Here is a 23505-nt window from a genome sequence, read left to right as displayed (position 1 = left end):
TGACCAAACTTTTCTATGCTCTGGGACAAAACATTGAAGTTCTTTCTAGGCTAAGAACAGGGTCTGCTTTGTTGGATTCACTATCAGGATTTTGTACATCTGAAGTTTGCCCTGCTGCTATTACCCTGTTGGATTGGTACCTCTTATTTTAGGGGTGCTTCTCATCAGATGCTTAAGAAATTCCTAAGTGGAAAAGAACACGGTTTCAAGAAGTCATGGACAGGAATACAGAAATAATTATTTGAAGAGTGTCTGGAGACAAAGGGCAATGACCAAATCAAACACTCTGAACACACGAAACCAAGACAAACCAAACAAAAACCAAAATGTCTTCAAAATTCCAATGACACTGAAAACAAACAGAACACTCAGACACCAAAATGTCCCTGGCGCACACAAAGCAGATGCTTTAAAACAATCACGCTGAAAGTACAGCAAGCATCCCAATCAATAGTATTCTGGAAAATCACAGTTCAAAAACACAATGATCAAATCTAAGGAGGAACCAGATCCCAGAAAGTACTCACAAACTTCTTTTTTTTTTCATGGTTTATTTTTTTATATTTAAAAATTTCCATCTCCTCCCCTCTTCCTCTCCCTTCCCAGAAGATAAGACTACATAACTGGCAACAGGGGATCCCTTGTAATGGTGTCTGGTGCCAGTGCAGTTGAGTCCTTTGGGGAAGAATGGGCCATTCTTTTTGGGTCTCACATTGATCACCAGGAAAGATACAGCTCTTTACTCTTAATCTTCCAAGGAAAAAAAAAGATATATTATTCTAGTATCAAGTATGAGTGACAGTGACCTGGGAAAAGATTTAAGTTTATCAAAACAGCAAGTCCCAGTGTGGTTCTAGTTCCAAGAAATTTTTAAAGTAACAGAACAAAGAAAATCATGAATCAAGACATTTTTCAAGTACATTGCTGAGTGCATCAAATAGATGAGCTGCAGAAAAATGGGGAAATCTTAACCTAAATAGGTTTCAGACACAGTTTGATGACATTCTTGACCCAATGAGTAGTAGAAGTTAGAGTATATGTTTTTACATCCAAAGGATTTACCTAATAATCACAAAATACAGGTCTCATATAGAGGAAGGGAGAAAATGTCTATTAAAGGGGTTATAGGAGTCCCAAGGTAATATGGTTCTGATTTGCAACATCGTTATATCCCCACACCATTAAAGTTCTAATCTGTTGATCAGCTTTTATAATTCAATAATCTTTATAAGAGTTTTTATTCATCTAGACAAGCTCTTGGAAGACAAATTTTGCATTCAGAACTTCATCTTTTCCCTTCCCCAAAGCTGAAGTTCCTTGTGATATTCAAATACTTTGCAGATCATGGCTTTGATAGTTTGTTGGCCAAAGGGAGGGCAACATACATCTCTGTTTAGAATATCTTCACTCTTGCCCAGAAAGTAACAAATAGTATTTAACTTTATTTTTTTAAAGCCATCTATACGGTTAGGTGGGGGAGGGAAGGATGGGGGAGAGTATGAGGAGATATGACTGGAGTTGGGGGTTATTTAAGGGGTGATATGGAACCCTAGTAAGTGGAGAGTTTCTAAAATCTATGAGGTGACTATAGCAAGGACTCCTAGTAGTGGAGGATATGGACCAGCCATCTTCAAGGCAAGGCTTCAAGTGGTGGGATTGGAACATTAACCCAGCCTCACAATCTTCAACCTACAATCTGTCTTACCTGCAAGATACCCTGGAGCAATGGTGGCTCAAAGTTTGTGTGAATGGCCAACCACTGACTAGTTTAACTAGATACCCACACCAGGAGAGGGAGTCCTTGTCTGACACTGCTTGGATGGTCAGGAACTGGAAGCTGGACAGCCCAGAGTCTTAGGTAAGAAACAAATACAACTGGCCAAAAAAATAGTCAATGAAATGATTCTTGATGATACTCATAGATTGGTGCCTAGCCCAATAATCATCCGAGGGGCTTTCTCCAGCTAATAGTTGGAGCAAAGGTGTAGACCCACAGTCAAACCTTAGGTGGAGTTTTGGGAAACCTGAGGGAAAATGGGAAGGAAGTATTGTAGGAGAACAGGGGTCAAAGACACAGGGAGAACAAGGCTTACAGAACCAACTAAGCAGGACTCATAGGGACTGAAGTATGATTGCTTTGCCTGCTCGTAGGACCCTTTTTCTCCTGCTGGGCTGCCCTTTCCAGTGTTGATATGAGGGTTTGTGCCTAGTCTTATTGCATCTTGTTACTCCATATAAGGTTGCTATCCCTGGGAGGCCTGTTCTGTTCTGACAGGAAAAGGAGGAGCAGTGAATCTGGGGGCAAGTGTACTAGGAGAAGTGGAGGGAGGGGACGTTGTGGTCAGAATGTATTGCATGAGAATTGAATGGATAAAAAGAAAAAAGAAAAAAAAAACCCAACCATTTCTACGATACTTTAAAGAAGGTATTGTTGTGTTAAAATGAAATGGTAAACACAGAAAAGTGTTAGGAAATGGGCGGTTTTATTTATACAGACCAAAGTGTACTAAAGAGAGAGGCCCCACCCCCAGTGCAAATCCTGTGTACTTTTTGGAGCTGCATTTATAGACTCTTGGAGAGCAAACTTTCCTGTGCATTTGTTCAAAGTGAGTCAATGGCTTTCTTTGTCATTTGGGGAATCTGCCTGTCTTGTTTGATCTTGTTTTCCTTATGGAATCAGCACCACAGCAAAGGGAAGCTTCCACCTGGACCCACTCCTCTTCCATTTGTTGGAAATATTTTGCAGGTGGATGTTAAAAATATCAACGAATCTCTGAGCATGGTAAGTGTGATTAGTCTCCTTTCAGTAGTTTTTAATGAGCGAATTATACATCCTCAGCACAAATAAAATGTGATCCTAGACTCCATGGAGATGCTGCCAGGGTTAAAGAAGAAAACCCTGACACTTGAGGTCCCAACTTAGTAGTCTTAGCCACTTGTCTTAACAGAAGTTAACTGCACAGCAAGGAAAGGTATTTTACTATTACTGCGGCCACTCTGAAAGAGAGAAATCCAGAGGCTTTCTTTGTGTTGACAATCCTGAGGTTGTTTACATGTGATAAAGCAAAGACAAGACTTGAGGAGTTTGCATACCACAGTCTTATTTGTCAGTGTTGAAGAATTTTCTGGTTCTTGAGGGTAGAGGACAATGCTCATTTGGTGCCGAGGAAGCTGATTTCATTTTTGTGTTCAGGAGGTTGCTAAAGTGGTCACGGGCAATCTCCTGGGATTCTGGAAGAAGTACTATAGTTCCCATGACATAACTGCCCCTTTGGGGGTATCTCCTTCAGAGTGAGCTGCCTACAGAGCTCTGCTGCTTTTAGTGGTTTAGGGTTATTATGGATGGCTTCTAGGGCACTATAGAGGCTCTGTAACGGAATCTGTGAGGTTGAAAAGACTTCAGTCGTTCAGACACTGAAACAGAAGGATTAGTCACTTCATATAAACACTTGAGTGCTTACCTAGCCTACACTCAGAATCCAACAGGAATTGAACCACAATTTAAGGTCATGGAAACAGGTATGAGCTGAAGGCAGAGATGTTAAGATTTATCTTGGTTTTAGTTACCCATCAGGTACCTGAAAGCCCAAGTGAATAGTGAATGTGTGTATGATGTGTATACATGTATATGTGTGTGTGCATATGTGTGTTTGAGTGTGAGCACATATGTACCACAGTGATCATGTGGCAGTCAGAGGACAATCTTGAGTGTCTGCCCTGCTTGCCACGTTATTTGAGACAGTGCCTTTGCCAGTCACTACTATGGATCTCAGGCTGGAAATCTAATGCAAATACAGATTTGACAGGAAAGCACAAAAATAAATTTTGAGCAAATACGTATCACAATCTCTATTGTATAGAAGATGATTAGTAACAGCAATAGCGATAATGGCTATTAAATGTCATTTGTTATTAAATTATTGGGTCTAAAGTCAATGAATATGTGAATATTAAAACGTCTCTTCAGTATGAATGAAAATATTTCCCTCACTGACCACCTATGCTCTGTTTCCAGCTAGCAAAAGAATATGGCTCTGTGTTCACCGTGTATCTGGGCATGAAACCCACGGTGGTGCTGTATGGATACGAACCACTGAAGGAAGCTCTGATCGACCGGGGAGATGAGTTTTCTGGCAAAACACAATCGTCATTACTCAGTCAAGTCAACCAAGGGTTAGGTATGTCTCTGTGTTGGGGAACATTCAGAGCTACACATGTGTCAATGAAGTTACATAGGCAAGGAAACCGAGAAGCCAGAAGTATTTATAAGTTCATGAGTTATTTGTAAAAATTGAAAACAATTTAAATATAGCATAGGAAAAGCATTTCCTTATGTCATATTTGTGAAACCTCTGTTTTTTTCTAATTTGTCATCTGCCCACTGCTCTCCCCCTTCTTCTCTGTGTCACTGATTCGGCCCTTTTCCTCCCCAATAGCCCATCTCTGCTTTCACACATTAGCCTCTCTTTTTATCCCCTCCCCCCTCTCTCTCACACACACGTGTGCACACATGCACCCTCTAGATTCTCTACAACAGAAAACTTTGTTTTCTTAGAGTTTGGTTTCCTTTATTAAAACAAATAATTTATAGTTTCATTCATTTCCTCATGTCTTAGCGTTTCTATTGCTACAATATGACCAAAAGCAAGTTACAGAGGAAAGGATTTATCTGACTTACACTTCCAATTTCCTATTCATTATTGAATAAAGTCAGGATATAAACTCAAATAGGGCAGGATCCTTGAAGCAGGATGCAGACACTATGGCAGGGAATTGGGGATGGTGGTGCTGCTTACTGGCTTGCTTTTTATGGCTTGCTCATCCTGCTTTCTTATATAACCCAGAACCACCAGCCCAGGGACGACACCACCCACCATGGACTGGGCCTTCCTGCACTGATTGCTAATTGAGAAAATGCCTTACAGCTGGATCTCATTGAGACATTTCCTCAAATGAGTTTCCTCCTCTGATAACTCTAGCTTGTGTCAAGCTGACACACTAAACAACTGACTACACCCTGTAAATGTGTTTAGTATTTGAATCACTGCTTGGCCAATCACTTAAGCATATTGCTAGCTATCTGTTATAACTATGGTTAACCCATTTTTATTATTTTATATTTTACCATGAGCCTTGTGGCCTATTGGCAAGGTTCCAGCTGGCAGCTTGCATCCTTTTACTCTGGTGGCTCCATGGCATCTCCTTGACTCCACCTTCTTTCTCCCAGAATTCAGTTTAATTTTCCCTGCCTAGCTCAGTTCTGCCCTGCTATAGCCGTAAAAACAGTTTATTTATTAATCAATGGTAATCACAGCATACAGAGCAGAATCCCATATCAATAGTTAACCTAACAAACACCATGACCTCACATGGACAATTATTGAATATGGGTTACTGTTTTCCATGGTTGTGTGGTTGATTAGGAGGTCTAGCTTGCAGCAGATTAGGGGAGCATATTATAATAGAATATAATAACCAAAGAAAGAGAGCAATCTATCTTCACATTACAGTTTACACTGATCATGTAACTATTTTCTATTAATTCAGAGGTTGAAACTGATATTTGAAAACCAGATGTATATCAGTTATTGATTTTGAGTCCGGCATAAAGCTGTCCAGTCTTCTGTTGGAGCATTGAGTGCTGGCAAAAGTGACAAGGGATCTTTGGCTCCTCTGTAGTGTTGTCTAAAACTTCCTTGACAATTTTCTTTTTATGGGCTTACCTTTTGCCTTGATCACGTTTTGAATTAAGAGAATTTATGTTGAACTTCTAGATGCACAGATCACACAATACATGCAAGAATTTAAGCAAGCTCAAGAATCAATATCATTTCCTGTGATGAATACTCTTCACTAGAATTCATGATGATTTTTCCCAACAGGCATCACTTTTAGCAATGGAGAAATATGGAAGCAAACGCGGCGTTTCTCCCTCATGGTCTTACGGTCAATGGGAATGGGAAAGAAAACTATTGAAGACCGAATTCAGGAGGAAGTCTCTTATCTATTGGAAGCACTGAGAAAAACCAATGGTATGTATCTATTTCTAGAATTACTAGATGAGCAAGGCTTTTTATAAATGTCATGGAGTCAGAAGTATAACTGAAGGTTACTCTGATCACATAAGAACAGTAAGAAATGATGCTGCCTGCCTTCCTAAGACCCAGACTTACCAGCTTTTGCCCAATTAACTTTCAGTATTATCCATGGTTCCTGGTTTCATGTGATTTTGGAAGGAGAGAAAGTTACAGGAACAGGAAATACTTTCTAGATTAAATATGAAAGCAGCACTGAGAATTCCCCTTACATTGGCAGGCTCAGTCTAGCACAGGGCCACACTGACCTGAGCTAGGAGGGCAAAAACATGACTAGTTGTGCACCTGGAAGGAAAAGAAGTAAGAAAGGTGGTCAACAACTTTTTGAGAAATGTTACAGGGTGACCAAATCATCTAGTGTGTCAGGAACAATGATTCACATGGGAAAATATGAAAAGATGGCGCTGCCTCAGAAGAAATCTCAGTGCGTAAGTGGGTGTGCACATGTAGGTGTTGGGCATGGGGCAGGAGAGCAGGTAGAAGGGGATGGAGTCAGGGTCGCAAGATATATATGGCTTTAGAACTTCAGTATCTAAATGTTTTGAAGAAAACCACTAACACTGGATGGTGATGGACCATGCCTTTAATCCCAGCACTGGGGAGCCAAAAGCAGGCAGATCTCTGTGAGTTTGAAGTTAGCCTGGTCTACAAAATGAGTTTCAGAACAGGCAGGGCTACACATAAAAACCCTGGCTTAAAACAAAACAAAACAAAACAAAAAAAAAAACAAAACCCCACATCATCAACACAATGTTACTTCATTTTCTGTGGTGAATTATTATGTTTTGAACCAATATTCTATAATTTTTAAATGCATACTTAGCATTTTGAGGAGTGCATATAGTGCAATTATTACAGACAGTGTTTGTATAATCTGGTTTATCTGAGGACACATATGTGGAAATGAAGGAAGTGTGTCAATGAAACTAATTTGGATGATACTTAGAAACATGTTATGCACCAGACATGTGAAACAATGACAAATGAAATACTGTTTGCATGGTGTATATTATTTTTGTGAGTTCATTTTCAAATGGAATGTGTTGATTATCCTCATGTGTTTAATTTTTGATGGATTCTGGAGTGTTAGTAGCTATAGAATACAGCACTGTGCTGATTTAGATGCAGTATAGTTTATTTAATTGCTCTACTTCTGGTTAATGGATTTATTTCAGCTTTCGATGTTAGTAACATAAAATTTACAGGGCCTGAAAGTTATTGCAGATCTTAAAGTTTTCTGTCAATATCTTAGAGTTGTATGAGGTACATATTTAACATATCAAAGCAGACCTGACTGCCAGCTTCTCCCAGCACACTTCAACCTCTACCTGTTGAATCGTATAACTGGCATATGCTTGAACTTACCCTAAATTTCTCCAGTCCATGGGCTAGGATGCTCTTGCTCTAGACGTCCTTTCCTATATAATTCATCCATTTTGATTACCTGGCTCCTGTTTTGCCTATTTCTTACTCTTCTGTCTCTCCGATTTCTCTTCATCACTGTCCTCACATGACCTGTCTCAGGGTCTTCCCAGCCTTGGCAAGCATCCCTGCTTTCTTGGGTCCCCAGCAAAGAAACACCAATGTCAGCAGGAAGTAGTCACAGAAAAAAATTATATCTTCCCTTATCTCTTAGGTTGTAGGATGGTTGATATCACACAGGGGCACTGTGCAGGTGCCACAGACTTGACAGCATATAAATGGTTTCGTTAGTCATGTAATAGTACTTTCCGGAGATCCGGGTGATGCTCTTTCGAACGAGGACTTTAGAATTAGGCGCCTGGTGAAAAGAAGAGAATATTTGTAAACTGCAAATTAGATGAAGCACATCAGACAGTTTCTTTGGGGGACAGAGAATAAAATGTCTCTCAGGTTTACAGAAGTCACAGTGATGATTACTCTCTAGTAGCTTACACTCACAACTATTTTAATTTCAAAGTTCTAGGTCTGTCTGAGGATTGCATATTAACTTCTAACTTCCTTTGTTCTAGGATCCCCCTGTGACCCCAGCTACCTTCTGGCCTGTGTTCCCTGCAATGTGATCTCTGCTGTCATTTTTCAGCATCGTTTTGACTACAGTGATGAGATATTCCGAGAGTTCATGGAACATTTTTATAAAACTCTTAAAATTTTAGCCTCACCTTGGGTTCAGGTGAGATCCAGTTGTATTTATATGTGAAAACGTTATGTGACCCAAATCTGTACCATCACCATCTAAAAGCTATCACTCCAGTTATTAGTTTTTTGTGTCTGTTATCAGGTTCATTGGAGAGCTGTTATTCTGAGAAGATGTGGGTAGTTTTCAGCTTCAAAAAGAGGCCCTATGTGTGAATCTGGGAAAATGAAAGGCTTTTGCAGGTGTAGAGTGCAATAAGAAGGGCTGCCCTGAATTTTGCACTCTGCTTTCTTGCTGTACTGATTTCTTGGGAATCTTTTCTTCTCTTCATTGAGTCTTTTCTTCCATTGCTCCTTCCTTTCTTTCTTTTCCTTCCTTCCTTCCTTCCTCTCTCTCTCTCTCTCTCTCTCTCTCTCTCTCTCTCTCTCTCTCTCTCTCTCTCTCTCATTATATAAGACAGGCTAACATTATAGATCCCAAGTAACATGTTATTGAAACCTGCCAATTACTAACAGTGTGAAGCAAACAATTTACCTGCATTTAATTTCATGGAAAAATATTTTTTGTAGGCTCTTTATCAGTAAGAGATCATTTTTATGAGCTCTCACCTTAGAATATTTAACTGAGAGTTCCCAGAAAGTAACTATAAGAACAGAGCCAGATCCTCAGTATGATGAACAGAGGGAACATACCTAATGATATAGTTCAAAATTATGAATTGTTCTCTTTCATTTTATCTACTACGGTGATTACCCATTTATTTAGGCATTAATTAGATGAGCCAGAGAAATGAGCCTCCATATAATGAATGGCTAATACTACTGAAAATTTAAACAGCATTGGCTTAGAACTTTATGCCCTAATTCCAATTGTTTTTGTACTAGAAGTTGAACTTATCTTACATTTTTCTCCCATGAAGGGACCATAGTTATTGAGTTAGCCATGCTATTAGAGAAAAACAAAAAATACTTCCTATGAAGGAATCTTTAATATTGAGTTATTCCCTTAGAATAAAAAAAATGAAAAAATTTATTAAACAATAATCAAGCAAACAAAAAGAAAATTCTAAGTTCTGGGCTGGCTGTGTTGGCTTCAACTACAGCAGTAGAGCCCATCCTGCCATTCTTTGGAATTCTTGTGTTGCTCGTCTGCACTGGTGAGCCCTTGCCTGGTAGAGCTGATAGGCAGAGTCCAGCCACGGAGCTCTGAGTTCCAGGTGATGTTAATTACTTCCAATCTTTTAGAATAATTCTCTTCTCAGTAGCCCAGTTATTTAAAATCTGTCTCACACAGGGTGAATGCATTTCATATGCTACCACTAGTTCTTTAAACTGCTTTAGATCTGTCATCTCTGTAGGATTCCAACTAATAACTACTTTATTTTTTTTTCAGGAAGGCCCTTTTTTCTTCCTTGAATTTTTGTCTCTTGAGTCTTTGTATTTGCATGCCTTGAATAAGCATTTCCCCTTCTTCTATTGGGAAAATCATCTTTCTTAATTAAACACTTCCTCCTTTTCCCCCAAGAAGGGTCTTTTCCTTGACTTATTCTTTGTCTCAAGAGCCATTCTATTTGTATCTGTAATGTTTGCAAATGTGCAGTAAATGGCTCTCCTTTCAATAACTGTACATATTGCCACTTCTGAGATGGGGGAATTCCCCAAATCCCTGCCAAATCCTGGAGTCCCTCTTATCTGAGCATAGGGCACCTCCAGTCCTGAGTGTCCAGAAGGCTCTTTCCTCCCTGTCCCACAACGTTGGGTGTCATATGTATGTGTTCTTATGACTTGAATAGGTCAAAGAAAGGGACTCACTCCAAATTGTAATTCAGCTTTGCTAGCAACAGGGGAATCAGCTTCTCATGAACTGAAGGCCTAGCAGCTTCACATAGCCTCTTTATTGTTACATAAAGGCACTTTTAGCACACAATTCCCCATTCTAAAACTGCTTATCTGGTCCAGGAGTTGTCTGAAGGAACCATTGCCTAAGAAATTACAGTCATACAAGACTTCCTGGTTTTCCAGGCATGTCTGGAGGCTAAGCTATGCACAGGCTCTGAAATTCCTTCAGGAAGAGCAACTCAGATAACCACTGACTATTTAAAAAATGTTATTCGAAGCCTAGGTTCCATCACTCTGGAATTTATGTCAGATACAAAGGATTGCTATAACTCTCATTTATAATAAGATAGTAGTTGAATATAGAACATCCCTATGTCATACTTTTCCCCAAAAATAAAAAAATAAAAAAGTAATAGATTTTAAACAGCTAACCACAAGTTATACTTTATATTTTTTACATAAATATATACATACTTATATATAATAATATATATTCACATCATTTGAAAATTAGGCATTCATTTTAATATTAATTATGTGATCAAGAGAAGAAATCATATCATATCATTTCCCCTTTCCCTTTCTCCTCTCCAGCTCCTCCCATGTACCTGTTCTCTCTTGCTGTCATTCAAATTCAATGTGTCTTTTTCTTTAAGAACACACACACACACACACACACACGCACATCAATATATAAGTATAGACCCTTGATTTACTTAGTGTTGCTTGTATAGATATAATTTCAGGCTAACAACTTGGTATTAGGAGACATCCCCAGAGACCACATGTTCTCCCTCTCCCAGCAGTCCTGACTCATCCCTGAGTTGAACCTCATGAGATGTCCCCGTTCCACTTTCTCATGTCTGTTGGAGTTGCAGTTCTCAGGTGACTGGAGAAACATGTGGAGGATAAACTGGGAAAAAGACTGCTTCTATTCTGCTATCCCTGATATGTGGTCTCATAATTTTTTGAGTCATTGTGCATCTCAGTGTTCTCAGCAGAACAGAGAGGATATTGGGATTAGCTTACACATTACATTGGTGATCTGCTGTAGTAACATTTTATTTGTATTTAAATAAATTAAGTGTGCCTGAAGATCAGAGAGCAAAGCTAAGCCACTAAAGGCCAGGCAGTGATGGTGCACATCTTTAATCCCATGACTTAGGAGACAGAGGCAGACACATCTCTGTGAGTTTAAGGCCACCCTAGGCTGCACAAAATCGATCCAGAAACTGATCTAGGTGGCTCACACCATTAATATCAGTGTATGGGAGTCACACACTTTTAATTCCAGCACTAGGGAGGTGGAGACAGGAGCGATATGGTTGGGAGGAGAGAGGAATGTAAAGGGGAAGAGACAGGAACTCACCATAGAGTGGAGTATTAGGATTCATGGAGATATATGATCTCACCCTTTCAGTCTGAAGATTTAATAGAGTTAACACGTCATAGCTGTATTTCCAGGCAGTGGATGCCACTTTTATAAAGTGTTGGAAATGTAACTATGACCTGGAAGGTGTGTTGTTTACACTAATGTAAGTTTCTTTCTCTTCCAGCTGTGCAATGCCTACCCTGTTTTATACTCTCTCCCAGGAAGCCATAAAACATTCTTTAATCATGTGACTGAACAGAAAGAGTTTATTTTGAAGGAAATAAAAAGGCATCAAGAGTCTCTGAACCTCAGTAGCCCTCAAGACTTTATTGACCATTTTCTGATTAGAATGGAAAAGGTACAAGGGATCCTGACTTGCTACATCATATTTGTGGGAGTTCTGACTCAGTTTTCTTTTTCTTTGTAAAAGCGGGATGTTCAAACCAATTTTTCTTCTAGTGATACATTCACTGCCTGCTGAATCAATTTCTTAAGGTAACTCATTCAGAATATATTGGGATCATTAAGATTCTCAGTTATTTAGAATTAGGAAGCCTACCTTTACCGTGTTCTAGGTTTGTTCTTTACTCTGAAGCAAATGAAAACACGTACACACCCATTCAAAAGTGATGAGAACTTGCCCGATATATGTAAACAAACCTTCATGAGCAGCAGGTGTGAAGACTTAGGGAACATAGGACCTTCTTTAAAGAGACTCTAGGAAACCTTTGCAGTGGTGCTCGGCTTTGAGGAAGCTCCAGTTTAGTCTAACGGGAGGATAAGCTAGAGGGTGGTAACTGTAGTCTTCAGCTGAGCTATCTTTGAGAAGGTGACATTGATTTGAATTATGATGGTAGGTGTAGGGGCCGAATTGGTTAAAAATAGTAGTGGAGATTGTATATGTATAGTACCAGAGACTTTAAATGTAATAGAGTTTCATGGGGACTAGAACTGATGGTAGACACATTTTCCTTGGGCAGAATTAAACAAGCCCCTCAGGGTACAAAAGAGATTGTACAATAAGTGAAGGAAAAGAATTCTCTACTATATATTTTTCTGCTTTCTTTATTCTTCTGCCCTCCTCCAAAGTTTCCAGTTTATATACATATATAGACACAATCAACAGTTCTCTGGCAATAGCAAGGATACCAGGCATGCATTTCTTGGGGCCATGAAAACAGATACGGGCTAGCAATGTGGTACCTGTATCTTACTTATTGGCTCAGGGGTGCATGACTTATAAAATGCTGGGCATATCTGAAAAAGGTCAATGAAGGAAGCGCCTATGATTTCATTTTTTTTCCAAGACAAGGTTTCTCTTTGTATCTCTGGCACTCTGTATATCAGGTTAGCCTTGAATTCACAGAGATCTTCCTGCCTCTGCTTCCCTGAGTGCTGGAATTAAAGGCATGCACCACTAAATCCCAGCTGGTGTTATGAATTTGAAGAGGGAAGAAGGGGTATTTATGTGTAATTACATTTGTGTGGATAGTTAATCTAGAAGTTTATGCTTCAATAAATTTAGAGAAAGGGAAGAAAATGCAGCAGTGCTGTGCACTTTCATTTCCAAGGTGGGTGGGAACACAACAATGTGGTAACTATGGTAACCAGGTGTAAACAGCGGGAGGAAGGAGGATGGCCTTTGGTTCACATTAACATTTTCATCACATTATGGCTGATTAAAGTGGACTTCTCAGTCCTAGAGATTACATCTACAGTGGCTAGATAAAAGGGAAAAATTTATGGTTATGTAGTGTAAAATCCAGAGGCTCATGCTTCCAGCCTTTGGCTAGGTGGCACAGGTGCTTGTTCCAATAGATGCTGGAGTGAGAAGGGATTCTTTTATCTGGGACTGGTTAATTGATCCACAGCTTTCCCCTGTATCTTTAGGAGTAAAGGCACAAACAGTTAATTTCCTAGACTAAGATCTTGTATCAATAAAACTGAGGTGAAGGTAAGTACAGACTATTAATAGCTTGGTAGGTTAGAGCAGGGCTAGTAGGTTGTGCTCTCCTAAGTCGACTGTTAGAGAACTCAGGGTGTGCAGATGAACTGTATCCTTATCAGTGCCTGTTCTTTGAGCTCCAGCTAATCACAAGGCTCCTCTCTTGGTTGGATGTCCTGCCATAAAAGATAATTGTGGGAAGCTAATTTCTAAGTTTGTATCAGGGAATGGGCATAGAGTTAACTGTGAAAACAAAGGTTTCTAGACTGTGTGAATACTATTACACCGGTACTACCATGGTATGAATGAAGGTCATCCAATATAGCCATACACAAGGGAGTTATGCCCAATAACTCATTAACACATTGCTGTTTTTTTTAAAAATTGGGACGTGTCCCAATATGTAAAAGGGAGTGCTATGACTTTACAGAAGTTTTACAGAAATGGCAGTGACTATTCAAAAGTCAAATATTGGCAGTACCCTGCAATTTAGGTGTTCCCCATTGAAATGTGTGGTCCCTGTGGGTCAGCCTAGTGATTCTGTCAGTTGTATTCTCACTGTATAATCCTACGGACCACAGCACGCGCTATATTTGATAAAAGTCACTGCAGAAGTGATTTTTTCCTCTGTGGGTGAGAAGTGAGGAACAAGAAAAACTTGGAATTTTGTATCTTCAATTATGTTTTAACGTTGTGAAGGAATTCTAAGGGTCACTTTATTTTTTCATCTTTAGGTAGAACACTTTCTATTGTCTAGTTTACAAACAAAATGCTTTTTTCATAATGAATTATTTTATTGCCTGTAAGCCTTTAAAGCACACAAACATACAAACAAGCAAAAACTAATTCCTATAACATATTGTTAGGAAAAAGAGAATAAAAAGTCAGAATTTACCATGGAAAACCTGGTCATCACCATATCGGATCTTTTTGGTGCGGGCACAGAGACAACAAGTTCCACAGTGAAATATGGGCTTTTACTCCTGCTGAAGCACCCAGAGGTCACAGGTATGATCATAGACGGGCAGGTGATTGTCCAGGTAGATAGCACTAGACACTGCCTCACTATTTCCTACAATAGACATTATTTTAGCAACATTTGTATAATTACTGCATTTACCTCCCATTGAATGAATTGAATTCAACTAGGCCATAATAAATAAAAAATATAATATTTAAGCTACAGCAGGGAATGGAAGGGCAGTGACCACAATTCTCCCTGCTATGATTCAGAATTCTTGATTGGGTTGGGACAAATACATAGCAGCTTTCTTAGCATTCAAATAGAACTAGCCTTTCCTCACAATTTCCCTACATCATAATAAATAGTTTATTTTCCCAAAAGTATATATCATTTAAACTAATGATGTGTTTCATTACAACATTTTCATACATATATAATTATTTGATTGTATCCCCCTGCTTTCTCTTTCTCCCCCTCTCTTCCAGTAATTCCATTCCTTTTCCCAACCAGTCTCAGTTTTACTTTCATGTCTGACTGTTTCCTTTTTCAATAAACCAATTAAGTTTATTAACCTGATCATTGGTGAGATGTTATTTTCTGGATTATCAACAATTGACCAATGGCTACATTACTCAAGAGAATCTTTCTTTATATTCCAGGAAATATCACCTCCCCATAGATCCTCAGGAAGGTTTTAGGTCTTGTGAACCCTTCGTCTCGCAATGAGGGACCAGTCTTGTATAGATATTTTGTGGGTTATTGTATCTGTTGAAAGTTCAAAGGTGAAATGGCCGTGTGTCAAGGGTTTCTATCGCTGTGAAAAGACACCATGACCACAGCAACTCTTATAAAGGAAAACATTTAATGGGGGTTGGCTTACAGTTCTGCAGATTAGCCCATTATCATCATTGCAGAAAATATGGTGGCACACAGGCAGACATGGTCCTGGAGAGGTTTCTGAGATCTATATCTGGATGTCAGGCAACAGGAAAAAAATAACGATCCACTGACCCTGGCTTGAGTCTCTGAATCTTCCAAGCCCACCCACTACGGCAAACTTCCCCCAGTAAGACCATACCTTCTTCAACAAGGTTACACCTCCAATAATGCCACTCCATATGAGTCTGTGGGAGCCATTTTCATACAAATCACTGTACCATACTTTTTAAAATGTTAACAAGCCACTTGTGCTTCATTTTTTTCAGAACTGTTTTCAGAACTCTAGCCTATGTTTTGATTTTGTTACTTGTTTCCTGTTTAGAGTTTCATGTTCATTGTGTTTTCTAGATGTCAATCTTGCATCAGATGTGTAGGTGAAAGGGATTTTCTCTTATCCTGTCAACTTCCTCTTCATTTGATTGACCACTTCCTTTGCTATAAAGAGTTTTTTGGGGTTTTATGATGTTCTTATCAATTGCTGACTTTATTTCATTAGCAACTAGAGTCCTATGTATTAAGTCATTTGTTCCCTCATTGTAGCCTTATCCAAGCCTCTTTTCTTCCCTCATGCTCATGTGTTCTTTTTACCAATATTCCATTTTCTTCATCACCTAATAATATCTGTTTTGTCTCCACATGTCACAACTGTTTACATGCATACACATAGACACAATAGGTTAGTGTCCTCCTGTGAGGGAGAATATGCAGTTTCTCATTTCTGAGTTTAGTCTACTTCAATATTATATTCTCCTTATCCATTTATTTTACTGAACAATTTTATGTTGTCTTTTTTTATAGCTGAAAAACTTCCATTCTGTATATGTAGACATTTTCATCATCCATTCATTGATTGATGGGCATCTAGGCTATCTCCATTTTTTTGTTATCAATAAACAAGGATGTAAAGTGTGTCTGTGGTAACATATGGGGTTCTTGAATAAATTTCTGGGAGCATTTATGTAATAGATTTCTCTTTAGCTTATTGAGGAACTGCCATAATATTTTCCATAATGGCTGTACTAATTTGCATTTCTGTCAGGAGCACAAAGAGTCCCTTTTCCCACATCCAGAACTGCATTGTTGTCAGATTCCTTAATGATAGCCATTCTGACTTGGGTAAGATGTTATCTCAAAGCAATTTTAATTTGCATTTTTCTGGTGACTAGGAATGTTGATCATCTGAACAAATACTTTTAGCCAGTTGTGTTTCCTCTCATGATATTATACTTTATATTATTCATTTCATCTGTCCTTTTACTGATGGGCAGAATTTTTTTTTTGTGTGTGTGATATTTATAGTTCTTTGTAATTTCTGAATTTTTGAATGTTGGTCTGAAAGTCATTTGGCTATGAGTTGTTACTATTCTGAGAATTCTGTCTAAAACCTCCTGATAGTTTTTTTTAATTTTTTTTTTGCTATGCAAAATCTTTTGATTTCTTTTGGTCCCATCTGTTAATTCTTGAGGTCAATGCCTTGCTTTCAGAACTCTGTTCACAGAGTTCTTTCCTATACCTCTTTCTTTAAGTTCGTCTTTGATGTTCTCCCTAGAAGTCTCAACATTTCAGGCTTTAATTAAAGGCTTTGATCTACTTTGAATTGATTTTTGCATAGTGTAAAAGATATGAATGTAATTTTATTCTTCTACATATAGATATCCATTTTAACCAATATTTATAGGAAAGACTGTCTTATTTTTCCCACAGCATGTCTTTGTGTGTGTGTGTGTGTGTGTGTGTGTATGAGGCTACTGTGAATGTGTTTATTATGCTAATTATTTCTCAGTATTTTTTTTACTGTTATATGGGAAAGATATTGATTTTATACTTTAATTTTATACTCTGATGCTTTACTGAAAGTGTTTATAGTCTTAAGCATTTTATGTTATATACACTAGCGTCTCATACGTAGAATCTTGTCATCTGTGTATTAAGTTTTCTACTGTGTAGAAATGGTGGAATTTGTTTTCCTTAACTCTCAACTTTCTACTACAACTTGAAAATGATCAAGAATTATATAAAAGATAATTCTTTTCCATTTTATAAAAAACTATGATTTCTGCCCTGGTAGCTAAAATGCAGGAAGAAATTACACATGTGATTGGCAGACATCGAAGGCCCTGCATGCAGGACAGGAACCACATGCCCTACACAGATGCTGTGCTGCATGAGATCCAGAGATACATTGATTTTGTTCCCATTCCCTTGCCTCGTAAAACAACACAGGACGTGAAATTCAGAGGATACCACATTCCCAAGGTGAGATCTGTTTCATCTGTGTCCCTTACCATGCATCTTTCCCTGTCAACAATTAAATAATGTGATTACATAAAGCCTGGCCTTCCACAAAGATGCCAGAAGCACACACTGTTATCTCAGCCTCCTCGTGATTTGCTCTTTTGTTTGTTGATTTGATTTCTAAAATGATTGGGTTCTCACAAGCTTTTCAGTCCATTGATATGCCCACATGCTTCCCGTCAGTTAAGCCAATCTGCTGTCCACATTATTGCTTTCCAGTGGGTTTTACTATTCTTGTCACAATTCTATAGTCCCTCCTCCCTCCATGCTTTCTGTTTGACTGACTTAGAAGAAACCCAGTCGAACAATGTCTTTACTTTTGCTTGGTTTAGTGGAACTCATCTATGTAGTTCAGTAAATTGGTATCATACCAAACACATTGGTCTTGTTTTTATATACATAATTTTTTGAGACTTCATTTTATTCTGGAATTAAAAATAACCTCCTGAGCACTGGCATTTGTAGGGTTAAGCCACCATTTCCTACTTAGTTTTAAACAACACTGAGTGTTTTGTTTATCAATAAATTCATTTTATTTCCATTAACTCACAAATTAGAAATATCATATAGCTAGTTTAAGAAATCCATTCAAACATATGCCCTGTCTTTACACTTGCTTGGCAATTACCTTCTCCACTGTGCCATCTCCCTGATCTCTATATTATATTATTGGTTATTAATTAATATTAGTTAGTATTAAGTTTGCTGTAGATAAAAACACAATTTCCCTCTATCTGGGACTGTTTTTTCTATTAGCTAGAAGTATCAGTGTATGTTTTGAATAACTCATTACAGGTTTTAATATTTGGCCCAAATATGCTTATTTCATGAAGTCTCCAGATACATTATTGATCTCATCCTCAAAATTTAGGGCTCTCCTACTCTGACCTTTTTGTTTCTGTACTCTTTTTCTTTTTTTGTTTTTCTGTGGGCTTATAGGAAAATCTTGACACTGTTTATTTAAACAGGGAAAATAAAGCTGGATACCTGAGATAAAGTCATTAAATCCTTTCCCCTGGAACCTGCCCTCTGGATAATACCAACAGAGTTGAAAGCATACTCTGTATCATTTTCATTTTTCAAAAACCTATCATGTTTTTCCCAGTTCCACTCTTAGCACATGTGTGTGTGTATTTAGAATGTGGACAGTCATGTGTAATGTCTCACCTGACTCCCCATTTACATATTTATAAGTTTACTAATATTTTTAATTTCTGTCTTCTCATGCTTTCAATTTTATCTAGGAAATTTTCAAATATGCTCATCCTAATTCTAGAATTTATGTCTTTATAGCTTCTATTTACAATGTTTGATACTTTATAATACTTGGGTATACTAATGACAGTTTCTTTCAGTTGGAAATGTAGTGCCTCCCATTATTCTTTCTAGTGCTCAAATATATTCATAATAGCTGTATTGCAAAGTTTTGTATGACCACTCTAAATTTAGGCAATCATACTGATATGTATGTAGTACGAGGCTGCTTGTTTGTTCCCAATTGCTCAGCCCTGAAATAATTGCACAGAAATCATATTATTTGCAATACCATTTGGCCAATAGCTTAAGCATATTTCTGGCTAACTCATATCTTAAATTAACCCATCTCCATTAGTCTGTGTATTGTCATAAGGTTGTGGCTTACCGGATAAAGTTCTGACATCTGTCTCAGGTGAGGGTTCCATGGTTTCTCCTGACCCTGCCTTCTTTCTCCCAGCATTCAGTTTAGTTTTCCCCACCTAGTTCTACTCTGCCCTACCAACTGGCCAAGGCTGTTTCTTTATTCATTAATCAATAAAAGCAACACATATACAGAAGGACCTCACACACTAATAGTTTTTGACTTGTTATGACTTGCATTTCTCTTTCCCATGCTTAAAAATGGGACGTTCTTAATACTTCCTTGGCTTATGTAAAATTCAAAGCTGTTGAAGAAAATATAGATAAGATTTTGAAAAATGACTCTCATTTCATTCTAGAGTCAATGAGATGAATTTACTATTTTAAAATTAGAATCATTTTTTCTTATAATGTATTTTAATTATGTTTTACCCTCCCTTAACTCCTCACAGATATCTCCACCTCCCTACCCACCTAAATCTATATCCGTTCTTTTTCTCTCTCATTAGAAAGCAAACTTATTAGATAAAAACAAAAACAAAACAAAACAAAACAAAACAACTACAAAAATCCAAACAGTAATGACAAAAATAAACAAACCAGAATAGAACAAAACAGGAAAAAGTGCCAAAGAAAAAGCACTTGAATGACATAGATTTGGAGAGACACACAAATTCACTTACATAGAAATTACTTAAAAACAAAATTAGAAACCATAGCATATAAGCCAAAGACCTGAAAGAAAAAAAAATTCCCAGAGAAAGCACCAAGAAACAAACAAAAAAAAATCTTCAAACAATTGAGTTCTTTTTGTATTGGGCATCTACTGTTTGACATTGTTCCTGCCTGAAGTGTGGTTTGTTTCCCTACTGACACTATCAGGAGAAAAGTGATTTTTCCTAAGTTAGTTTTGTTGATTTGAGATAGTTTCTAGGTTAGGGAATGGGGCTTATGTCTATTTAGCCTCTCAGCACTGAGAATTCATTTGGCTTAGACCTGTTAAGGTCCATGCTGCTATGGTCTCGTGACTTCATATAACATGCCAGCCCTGTTGTGTCTAGAAGGCCTTGCTTCCTCGGTGTCCTCCGTCACTGCTGACTTTTACAATCTTTATATCTCCTCTTTCACCATGTTGAGATGAAATTTTGATGGCATTGTCCTGTGGGATGACACTATTGAAGGTGTATCAAGACTGATCCACTCTAGGGATCGTCTTCAATTCTGTAAGATCCTGGCATCAGACCACAAAATAGCGGTGGTGACTGTGAGGCCAATGCACAGAGATCCTGAATGAGATTATAGGATATAAAACCTGTGAGATCTGGTATGGATGTGTTTACATGGAACAAATGACATTTCTTTCTTTCTTCTTCCTCTCCCTCCCTTTTTTTGCTTCAATCTGGTCATCCACAGAGCAAAGAGATCAAAAATGAAAGACAACTAATTTTTTTTCAGGTTTCATGACCTCCTTTATAAATGGCTTTTGTTTATTTTCTTTCAGGGCACAAGTGTAATGACATGTCTGACTTCTGTCCTACATGATGACAAAGAATTTCCCCACCCGGAGAAGTTTGACCCTAGTCACTTTCTGGATGAGAGAGGCAACTTCAAGAAGAGTGACTACTTCATGGCTTTCTCAGCAGGCAAGCGAGCTTTGTTTCCATGTGTGTTAGGACCCATGTGAGGGGAGAAGGGTTAGGCATGGAGGCTCCCATGGGTGACATGACGAGCCATTTCCATGAGGTCAGAGGCAGCAACCCCAAGACCAAGGTTGCTTTCCATTGGATTAGAGGCTTCACCATTGTTCCTGCTTTCTGACCGGGAGCTGAGCTTCTCAAGAGCTCTTTCTGAAAGAAATCCTATTCTTCTGAGGCATTTCTCTCTACCCAGAGGAGTCAGGCCACTGTGGACCGAAGAAACACTTTACATGTAGCAACTCAGTGCTCAGATCTAGGGGTACAGTGTGTGAAAGAAACAAAGAGGATAAACAAATAGGAGAAGTGAAAATGTGCTTTTCTCAAGGCCTCCAGGGGAGTCCAGGGAGGGTAGTTTGGGTGTTTTTGAAGGACACCATGCTGAATGGTCAGACTGCAGAAGTTGTTCACAGGAAGTACCATTTAAGTGTCTTCTCAATTTGAAAGGGTCTAAAAAAAAAGAAAAATTGATCCACTCTAAGGTATGATTAAAATGTTAAAATGATGATTAAAGTTATTAAAAAGGAAGAGACTGTTCCCTTGGGAACAGAGAAAGTGACAAATTCCTTAAGTCTGACAGAAGCAAGGAGGCTGCAGTGGACTAGGAACCAGGTGGGACTGGAACCTGTCTTGCTGAGGCAGAATTTCCTCCATTGGAAATTCATGCTTCAGGAGAGCAAGGGCTATTACATAGAGACATTGTCTCAGAAAAAAAAGGAATAATTAAAGTAGTCATGGGTTTGAGAGTGGGTGGGGTATGGCACAGAAAAATTTGGAGTGGGGAGAGGGAGGGTTAAAAATGATATGAATATATTACTAATATATGAAAAATAAGAATGTAAAATACCCCTCCTCCAAATGGTTGAAAAGAAATTTGTCCCGAGGAATGGAAGGACAGGAAGGAAATCAGGACAGCACAAAAATACAGTCAGTTGTTGGGTAATTAGTCTGGGTTAATTAGTCATTCATTAATAACTATTCTATGTGTGTTAACTCAGAATTAAATGACTTAGCAGTTGCAATGTCTTTTTTAGGAAAAAGAGCTTGTATTGGAGAAGGTCTGGCCCGCATGGAGATGTTTTTAATCCTGACTAGCATTTTACAGAATTTTACTTTAAAATCTCTCCTCAATCCAGAGGACATCGACACCACCCCAGTTCAAACTGGCTTATTGTCTTTGCCTCCATCTTACGAGCTCTGTTTTATTCCAATCTGAAGTGGGTGGTCTTTGTCATTGATGACTGAGACCCTGCTTTTACTTGTCAGCAAACAGGGGTTTTTGTGTCCTATGTGCCTGCCTCCTGAACTAAGCTAAAATTTCCTCAAGTCTTTACGAACCAGTTCCAACTTCCACATATGAAAAACGTCTCACTGTTTCAGCACAAATAAAATTTTTGTTGTACTGTGTGTCAGATCATTAGTTACATTTTCATTTGAGTATATTCCAGACAGAAAGTGTATTCTCAAATCATGTCTTGTTTTAGTAAGAGTTAGTAAGCAGACTTATTCTGTGATTTTCAAGAAAACTAATCAACAATGAAACTGAACCATCATTCATTCCTGTGTTATTATCTAAGAGAATAATCTCTTGACAGTGTGTTCTGTATACATTTTGTCTTTTTTGACAAATATTAAAAGTATGATTATTTGTAAATATGTTCATAAGTGACATGCATGCTTATGTATGCAAATGCACAGGCAGATGTACGTGTATGTGTTCAGGGAGATAACAATGGAAGATCATGCCTACCATGGGGAATAACAAGAGGTAAACTTGAATTTTCCAGTTTCCAAGGATACCCTTTCCATATCTTCTTCAAGGGCTACCTCTACACAGTCCACATATGATACCATATAATCTCATATACACAAACAGAAATATCTGCATATGTGGGTTTACAGTTAACTATGATTTGGAAGTGATATTTATATAACAACATACCATAGACCTTTTTAATAAACACATAAACATAACTTATAATTCTTTTATTTGACTGTTACATAACTTTCAAATTTATTTCCTATTTAAATACATATGCCTATTTAATGATTTTTAGATCAGTTTTGAAATATTACCTTCATATGTTACAATAGCCACATATCTTTAATGACTCCATACTGTTTCCTTAAGTGGCTTGCTAGCTTTGCAATGGCCACTCATCAGTAAATATAAACTGTTACATGTGCATGTACACACATCCTTCTCCTCATACATCCCTATATACCTCCACCCCACACCATTGCTTATGCATATTTATCAATGATAAATGCTTTAAGTCCTTGAGAAGACAAAGAGAACAGTGTAATTGGGAAATTCTTTTGGGGAAGCCTAATTTTTGATCTATTTTTTTTTTTGGTTTTTCGAGACAGGGTTTCTCTGTAGCTTTGGAGCCTGTCCTGGAACTAGCTCTTGTAGACCAGGCTGGTCTCAAACTCACAGAGATCCGCCTGCCTCTGCCTCCCGAGTGCTGGGATTAAAGGCATGTGCCACCACCACCCAGCCTAATTTTAGTCATGAAATGACTAATAATTTGAAATCAGGAGCTGAGAAGCTGAAAAGATGATTGCAAAATGTCATTTTGGAGTGTTAAGACAGAAATAATGTTTATCAATGTGGTAGTTTGAATGTA

General features: G+C 38.2%; 1 protein-coding gene across 1 annotated transcript; it reads left to right on the top strand.

The window, feature by feature from the left end:
- The first annotated feature begins 2605 nt into the window (after window positions 1-2605).
- LOC119811688 (cytochrome P450 2C70-like) lies at window positions 2606-22277 on the top strand. Its single transcript, XM_038325621.2, has 9 exons — window positions 2606-2782; window positions 4016-4178; window positions 5883-6032; window positions 8087-8247; window positions 11606-11779; window positions 14233-14374; window positions 17338-17525; window positions 20683-20824; window positions 21910-22277. Exons 1-9 carry the CDS (start codon window positions 2615-2617, stop codon window positions 22089-22091), a joined length of 1470 nt encoding a protein of 489 aa, XP_038181549.1. The 5' UTR covers window positions 2606-2614; the 3' UTR covers window positions 22092-22277.
- The last annotated feature ends 1228 nt before the right edge of the window (window positions 22278-23505 follow it).

This window comes from Arvicola amphibius, chromosome 1 (assembly GCF_903992535.2).
Source record: "Arvicola amphibius chromosome 1, mArvAmp1.2, whole genome shotgun sequence".
Classification (NCBI taxonomy): Eukaryota; Metazoa; Chordata; class Mammalia; order Rodentia; family Cricetidae; genus Arvicola; species Arvicola amphibius.
Note: the sequence above shows the minus strand (reverse complement) of the source record. Positions and strands in the feature narration are given on the sequence as shown.

Bases quoted from the DNA above. Each gene is read 5' to 3' on its own strand.
- LOC119811688 (XM_038325621.2), top strand. From the start codon at position 2,615: ATGGCTTTCTTTGTCATTTGGGGAATCTGCCTGTCTTGTTTGATCTTG. The intron at 4,179-5,882 runs GTATGTCTCTGT...TTTTCCCAACAG, and splicing joins TCAAGTCAACCAAGGGTTAG to GCATCACTTTTAGCAATGGA. The intron at 20,825-21,909 runs GCAAGCGAGCTT...TGTCTTTTTTAG, and splicing joins CTTCATGGCTTTCTCAGCAG to GAAAAAGAGCTTGTATTGGA.